Source organism: Megalobrama amblycephala, linkage group LG5 (genome assembly GCF_018812025.1).
Source record: "Megalobrama amblycephala isolate DHTTF-2021 linkage group LG5, ASM1881202v1, whole genome shotgun sequence".
NCBI lineage: Eukaryota > Metazoa > Chordata > Actinopteri > Cypriniformes > Xenocyprididae > Megalobrama > Megalobrama amblycephala.
In genome coordinates this window covers 33,761,673-33,770,032 of record NC_063048.1, presented here as the reverse complement: position 1 = coordinate 33,770,032, position 8,360 = coordinate 33,761,673, and the positions used below count along the sequence as shown (strand labels likewise).

General features: G+C 38.8%; 1 protein-coding gene across 2 annotated transcripts in view; it reads left to right on the top strand.

The window, feature by feature from the left end:
* The first annotated feature begins 1,555 nt into the window (after positions 1 to 1,555).
* Positions 1,556 to 8,360, top strand: part of rps6ka1 (ribosomal protein S6 kinase a, polypeptide 1) — an 82,579-nt gene continuing 75,774 nt past the window's right edge. The window contains exon 1 of one of the 2 annotated variants that reach the window (XM_048191920.1): positions 1,556 to 2,172. In XM_048191920.1, coding sequence (XP_048047877.1) covers positions 2,110 to 2,172 — 63 coding nt within the window. In that variant the 5' untranslated portion in view covers positions 1,556 to 2,109. The remainder of the gene's footprint in view (positions 2,173 to 8,360) is intronic. The other variant, XM_048191921.1, reaches the window with a different exon arrangement.

Here is an 8,360-nt window from a genome sequence, read left to right as displayed (position 1 = left end):
GGAGAAGAAAAAGAGAAGAAGCAGCAGAAGAAAAAACCCTGAGTCATCTGAACTAAACATTTTATATGCTAACAGGAAGGGACTAGGGAAAGTACCTATTGAAGCTCTTTGAACCATTTAATGATTCACTCAAGACATACCCTGACAGGTCTTATAAGGTCACTATGGTCCTTTTAAGGCACATGGAATAACTTAATAAGCAATTGTGGTTTTATCACCTTTAAGACCTTTAAGAGAATGTCACAGATCTTGCATTATCTCATGTCTGCAGAGATGGAAGGTTGGAAACAGACATATTTTGATACCAAGTTACATCACTAATACAGAAGGAAACATCCACTCGATCTCACAGCACAGAAGAGACACAAAAGATCTTACACTTGAAAATAATCAAACATAGAGTATATACTAGTACAATATATGTAAAAAATGATTAAAGAAATCAATAACATGTAAAAAAAAAAATCATGCTTATTAATGATGATTAAATGAATACAGCTATCAATGACTACAATTCATAAAGAAAAGAATATAGGCTACGTCACACGTTTATATAAAAATTGCCGTCGTATAGGCTAGTTACATTTTCTAATGAGATTGATCTGGAGTAGCCTAGGCTATAGGAAGTATGTATATTTGAATGCAGCCTAACTGTAATTGAAAGAACTACCAAATGCACCATTGTATTGGATTACCTACCATGTATTTTGGAAATGAACTATAAGGTAGGCTATTCTTTGAAGTAGGCCTACCATGTAAATTGGCTATTATTGTACAATAATAGGCTACGGTATTCATTAGCTAGGCCTACATTGTATACAATACTGTGTAGTGAATTTAATACCATCACTTACTGTACCGTCACAAAAGTCTAATTTTTAAAAAAAACAAAGGTAGTGTCACGTAAGCACATAGCAACTGAAAGTTTGCAGTTTAATTATTTTGAAGATGGTTTGTTTTCTTATAAACATTATATTACAAAAGGTACAGCGTCTTTATATTAAAGGTACACTATGTAACCTCCAGAGGTTAAAAAAATGAAACTGCACGCGTCTTGCGGAAGAACATAGGTTGTGGTTCGGCTCGGCTCCGCTGTGTGGATGAATGTGGTTCGAGGAACCGGTACACAGAGCAGAGCAAATGGTCAAACAAATAACGGTTTTTGTTTTTACAAGCGATGATTCCACAAAGGTTTGCCGTTTTAATGATCCATGATTCATTTTTCTTGTTCGTTGTGCCGACAAAACTTCACGCTACCAATATAGCCGGAGCTACTTTTCTCTGTGACACGCACGGTGTATGGGCTATGCAATCTCCTGCCAAACCTTCCCGACAGCTCTTAAATATAAATCGTTATTATAGGTTTAACAACATGTATTTGTATAAAGTGGATGGATTTTCTTTGCACTCTTTAAGTAATAACATTTTGTTGTTTTTATTTAAAAAGTTACAAACTCACTGACCCTGGCTCTGCTAAGATGTCCATGATGCAGCTGAGATCTTGCCTTGCAGTATCAGTAAGCGTCCGGAGAGGGGCGTCAGTAGAGGAGTAGTATGAGAAATGGGCTGGACGAGAACTATCTTGATCGGCTGAAGCTCATGCGCTTTTACACTGTGGATTCCGTTCAGAGCGAAACACACTGACAGCATCGGCTCCTCTTTCTGTGTCTGTGCGCACACCGACAGTCAGGGTCAGCAGACACTTTCCACCGCATTGCAAAAACATCTTTTATCCAATTTCCTCGGAGGAGACGCGTTTCATCGCTGCAGACGCGCACAGCGCATGTTCCTCTAAACCAGAGTCCACCTGTGTGTATGTGTGAGTGGGAGAGATTTGTTCATTTCCAGGAACGGGGCTGTGCAACTCTTCTTCCTCACAGGACCGCGAGGAGAACCCGTCAACGTCATTTATACGGGAATAACAGCTTTGATTTTTCTACGGAGTGATTATTATGCGCGTCCTGTGCGGATTGTAAGAGAGGAACTTAGTCGCCCGTTTGCTCCAGATCCAAAGGGACAGATCTGCTCGTTCCAGCAGGGAATACTCGGGTTCGGAAGAAATTCCTGTCCATATTTGAGTACTTGGGAGAGACCGAAAGAGCGCGCACAATGCCACTTGCTCAACTGGCAGAACCATGGCCCAAAATGGAGCTGGTGCAGTTGGAGACGGAGGTGAGAGGTGGTGAAATCACAGCACTAAAATTATCTGATTTAATGTGCCCTCAGGGTTCCAATATCCGTGCCAGAGGTCCACGTGCGTGTCATGGGGAGTTCGTGAGAATTCTGGCAATCGTATAGAAATGTGAAACTTTAAAATGCAATGATTCAAATCACTGAACACTGGTGCAGAGTTCTGCAGGTAGTGGCAGACTTGACTGAATGTTGTCTTGGAGCGCGAGCATGTCGCGCGCCGCGCTAAAGTAGCGCGGGTTAGATGTTTTGTAACACTGGATGGTCATTCCACGAAACGGTGCCTAGATCAGTGTCTTTAACAATTAAAAAAGCTGTCACTAATTTTTACTATGACTTATAACAGACATTTTCCTTAACACAGACACACAAAAACATCCAGAAACTTTCTTTACGTGGATGCATGTTTTGTAGGCTATATAAGAAAATAAAATGTTATAAAGTTAGCTTGGGGTTATATAATGAAACTTAACTCTTAAAGAATTCTTTTTAAAATCAGAAAATTGCCTAAAAATCTTTGACACTGGTGACACTTTATGTTGATGGTCCCTTTTGAACATTCTGTTGACTATAAGTAACTTTGCAACTAAGTCTCATTGGAGTATTAGTAGACTGTCTGCTTAAAGGGATAGTTCACCCAAAAATGAAAATTCTGTCATCATTTACTCACCCATGTTGTTCCAAACCTGTATAAATTTCTTCATTCTGCTGAACACAAAGGAAGATATTTGGAAGAATGTCAGTAACCAAACAGATCTCGCCCTATATTGACTACCACAGTATTTATTTTTCCAACTATGGTAGTAAATGGGGGATGAGATCTGTTTGGTTACTGACATAATTCCAATTATCTTCCTTTGTGTTCAGCAGAACAAACTAATTCATACAGGTTTGGAACTACTTAAGGGAGGGTAAATGATGACACAATTTTCTTTTTTGTGTGAACTATTCCTTTTAATATCTGATAACTCTTTATTGTGATGGTTCCCCAACAGACATTCTACTGACTATAAGTAACTTTGCAAGTACATGTCAACTTATTCTAACCCTAACCGTACCAGTCTACTTATACTCTACTAACACTGTAGGCGCAATGTTACTAGTAAACAAAATGAGTTAAAGGGACCATCAGAATAAAGTGAAACCAAAGCTTTCTCAAAATGGAATAGGCTCCAATTTCATGAAATGACTCTGCAGCTTGTATTTTCTTTAAACTCTAGTTGAAGATCATTGATTTTCTTACGTTCTGCTCAGTGAACTGACTGTTTCTTGCCCTGCAGTTTGTTTTCTCTGGGGTACATGTGAAATGTCAAAAAAAAGAATGAATAATACAGCAGTCTAATGTAATAAAAAGCACTAGTAGGAAATAGTCATTTTTTGAATCGTTAAGCACTCTTGGATTTGTGTAGCCAGACTGTTTATTTGTGTACGGGACAAAACTAGGTTTATTTGAATTTTTTACTGCTTTAATATACATCATAAGTGAATCCCAATTACAGCCACATGTTTGTAATGATCCATAGTATAAGCCTGTCATTCTTAGCTTTCATACAGTTTGATGTTTTTTACTTCTTCAAAAGAGTTTCACTTCCTTTTCGTTTGCAAAGATATATTCAGATATGTTGGTTTGAGGAATCATATCTTTTGATCATAGACCACTGTGTGCTAACAGCTCCTAGTTAATTTCAGTGTAAACTTTCAGGCCTTTGCATTGTACAGCACTGGAGTTTGCTCCACCAGCTTTGGCTGGAGACCAAGTTTATAACTACAGGGCAAGCAGAGACAATATGGCCTGTGACGTCCATGACTAATGAGAATGGAAGAAAGATTTAGTTTCTTATCTTGCTCTTAGACTAATGCTGATCTCTTTTGAGAATTGCTATAAGAGACTTGTTATTTAGTCTTTTGTTCCTGTCATTGTAATAATCTGTACAATTTTGAGCTTAAATTAACTTTCCTTCTCCCTTGCCTTCTGGTCGTTCATCCCTGTAATAGGTTCACCAATCAGGCGACAGCCAGTTTGCTGCAGAAACATTCTCATTTCTTTTCAGTACTTTGAACAAAATTCATTCTGCAGAAGTGCAGGTGAAAAAGAGAGGCAGAAATTTATTTAAATTTACTCATTTTGCAGAATTACTGTACTGATTAGAATCTTGTTACAGCATTTCAGCAAGTACCACAAGACCTTAAAAGTGCTTCCTGATGTAGATTAGACCAAGAAAGGCACAGGATGTCAAACCACTTGATTTTTTTTTTTTTTTTTTTTTTTTTTTTTTTTTAAAGAAAAGCTTTTCAGCTTCATCCTTGACAGTTTTTACGGGCAGTTTTACATACTTGCAGTGCTCAAAGAGCCGTCGAACACACATTGTGTAGACATACAAGATGTCGGGAAAATGTGTAGGCAGAGTCCAGATGTAACTTTTACACACCTGCCATAGGTGAGTAAATTGATCTTGATTTTTACCAGCCATGTAAATGTGTTTTGCATTATTTAAAATATATGAACTCCAGATAAACAGAACTTGCATCAGATGCGACAAAAGTGTTCTTTAGTATGTCTTGTGCACAATTGGTCAGATTATCATTGTAACAGTTCAATTTAAAGGTGCTAAAGAGGATCTTTTCATCGACTGAGAAACCAAAGACTGTTAGTGAGTTTTTGAAATGAGCGCATGCGTAAGAACAACCCCCCTCCTTCACAGCTCATTTCGAGGGAACGCCTCCCAAAACTCGTGCACTAGTATAGACCACTTTGGAGCAGACGTCACAATTACGTCACTTGCAGCTGCGCGCGCATACTGGTTGCAGAATAATAGTGGTAGCAATTGAAGGAAAATGTGCAAAATCCACAGAAAAAGAGAAAAATGTTTTGTTGTGCCTCTGGATGTTGGAATCGGAATGCAAAAAATATAGTCTTCATTTTTAAAGAAAACCATCGTTAAAAACGTCCTTTGAAGATAAACAGAGACGTTTCACAGACTGGACTGATGACATCTGTAAGGATTAGTCTACTATTAAAGCAGGAATTTGATGTAAACAGTAAGTGTACATAATATTCACATATGCAGTTCAGAGGACATACATACATAGCAGTTACATGATGAAATAATTATAATTAAAATAATTTAAACCTATAGTATTTTACATAGATAACTTTTAAACATAATAATTTTTATTTCACAATTCTGACTTTTTTTTCTTGCATTTGCGTGTTTATTACTCCCAGTTCGGACTTTATAACTCGCAATTGTGAGTTTATTTCACAATTCTGAGGGGGAAAAAGTCAGAATTGCGGGATTTGCAATTGCGGAATTGCAATTCAGAAAAGACAGAATAACGAGTATATCTGACAATTCTGTTTTTCTTTGTAAGAAATGTGAGATGTAAACTCAGATTTGCGAGAAATAAAAGTCAGAATTGTGAGATATAAACTCGAAATTAACTTTTTTTATTCTTTTATTTCGTGGCTTCCATAGACTTCTACTGCTCAACTGTCATTTTCTGCAACCAGCTAGGCTCCGCCCACAAAAAACGTCATCGCTGTTTGCAAACACCAAATTGGTCTATTGGAACACGAGTGTTTACCACCGGCATTCGCTGCGTCGTGTTAGTGGATTCATTATGTCGGACTCACCGCAGGTAACTCATAATCTGCAGTTGTTACTCCTGTCTCCTGACAAAAACATTGCATGCGGCGCCTGTAGAGTGCGGAAAGTTACTGGAGCGCGCAGCCGCGCTCGTCTCTCACAAGGAACGTCATGGCAGTGATTGACAAGCCAGAGGGCCAATCCGCAAACGTCTTTCACAACGAACGTAATGGCAGTGATTGACAAGCCAGAGGGCCAATCGTTTACGCAATGATCGCGTAAACGATTGGCTGATGTTTTTAAGGCCCTACCTCATGCACAGATGATGTATATTAATATTATTCCTTTCAGTGCACCTAATAAATAGTCTTTTATCAGCTAGTAAAGACAGTTTCAAGTAATATTGCAAAAATGTATAAAACAAAACATCCTCTTTAGCACCTTTAAAGGGGTACTTGCTTCCAATTCCTCACACACATACACCACTCGAACCTTCCGTATAATAATCTTTCATAAAGTTTGGAAAGGTTGAAGCGAATTACAATGACATTCGCGGGTTTCACTGCACATGATGCACCGTGACAGACGCGCGCTTTGTTTGATGTTGCTGTGCGTGGTCTCGCCCGTCGGTATTTTCACAGATCACATCACATATTTAAGTAGCCTAATTAAATTAATATCATAAATGTGCCACTAGTTGACTGATTGCTTAAATGAAAAATCTTTAGTCGGGAGCAGCCCTAATATTTTGTTAAGGTTTTGCTCAGAGCATCAGCTGTTCACCTCTTTGATGGCTGTGTGCTCTCTGGGGTTCGGCAGTGATGTGTGCTTGTAATCATACGTACTGCACAAAGATGATTGGTAGTAGTATTATTTCAAAGCCCTGCAGCTACATGGAACCTGGAGCCTGTTCAATAAGGACTTCCAACCCTTTGTTGGTTAGATGTTGGAGAACAAAGGAAAACATTTGAGGCTGTATGCTTCTATTACAGGACAGGCTTTGAGTGAGCTCCAGGAGTCACGAGTTTTGTTCTCGCTCCTTCGCCGGAAATGTATTCCTGTGAACCCAGGAGCTTCACAGATTTGCTGAAAGTGTCTCGACGGTATATCATAGTGTATGAGGCCCTTTCTGTCCCACAGGGAGGGGTTATGTTTCACTCGGAAGAGCCAGTCTGACTGTGTCCTACGAGCCGAGTTGTTATCTTTGAACTGAGATGGATTCAAATATTAGTGTTGCTGGATTCACTTACATTGATCAGATATTCTCTGCTCTACATGCTTTCAGTTTCAGTTCTAAAAGAATATTCTAATAGAATATTAATTAAATTCAGTCAGATTTCTTCCATTTGCTTTCTTGTTCTTTCAACTTCTTCATTAACGCCACACACACAACGCCACATGCTTCCAGCATATGAGCCTCGGGAATATCCAATGCTTAAGTTGTGTGTTTCCGCTCTCAGCTGTCAGTATGTGCAGCGGTTTGAAACGTGAGAAGGCATAGCAGCGCATGATGGCCGGGAATATGGAGATGATTTGATCCGGAACTCTGAACTAAAAGTCGAATTTCTTCCTGTCATCTCTTTTTAAATCCTTGTCACCTGTGAACACCAGTCAGAGTCTTACTCTTTGAAAGTACTGAACGTTTATCTTTAATTCATCAGAGAGTTTTAATGATTCATTTGTGGTTTGATTCTTGATTGGATTCATCTGTAATTTCTTTGTCTTCCTTTCCATTCATCTCTCTTGTGTCTTAACTTTTCTTTATCCTCATCACTCCTGCTTTCTGTTGCCTTCTTTTAACAAGGGCACACACATTCTGTCAGACCTTCGTCATTGATGTCACATTCATTGTTGTTCAGTCTTGCTTACAATGCAGTCTTACACGCCTGTCAGGTTTGACATTGAAATAGACACAAATGTTTTGTGTGTATGTCAAATGCCTGAATCATCAGCAATTCTGACTCATTTATTTCCTTCCTTTACTCAATTCTTGCCCTTTTAATTGGCATTCTTTTTCATTGCTATCCCCAATTGCTTCGTCTCTGACATCATTCGCATGTCCCAACAGCATCACCTGATCTGTAGGTTTAAGATGATATTACATAATGGGCTAGTTGCAAGTTCCTCTTGCTCTGAGTTGCAGTGTGAACTACTCCGGGACTTCAGAAGGATCTAGAAACCTTCAACTCCCACTTTCACCTGTCAGTCATATTTGTGAGTCACACGTAAGGACAGGTCTGACTTTTGATATTGGTTCCTTCAGGGCCTGAAGAAATGAAATTTGTCTCTTCACCTAGTCTAGATGTGTTTTCTTCTGTCTAAGGGTGCTGGAGAGTTGATATTTGACTAGACTAATATCACACTATAGAGAAAAATCCAGCATTTGTTGTGCAAATACAGGAAGTTTGCAATATATTCAGGCATTTTCTAGTTAGTGTTTCTGTTATTAACTCTTTCCCTGCCAACATTTACTAAAAAGTTGTCAGCCATCATTTTTGGTTGAATGTTTGATGATCACATTAGCTTACTTGTGCGTAAGCAACTTCCATCCACTCTTTCTGGTTTACGCTCATCTTCTTCTTC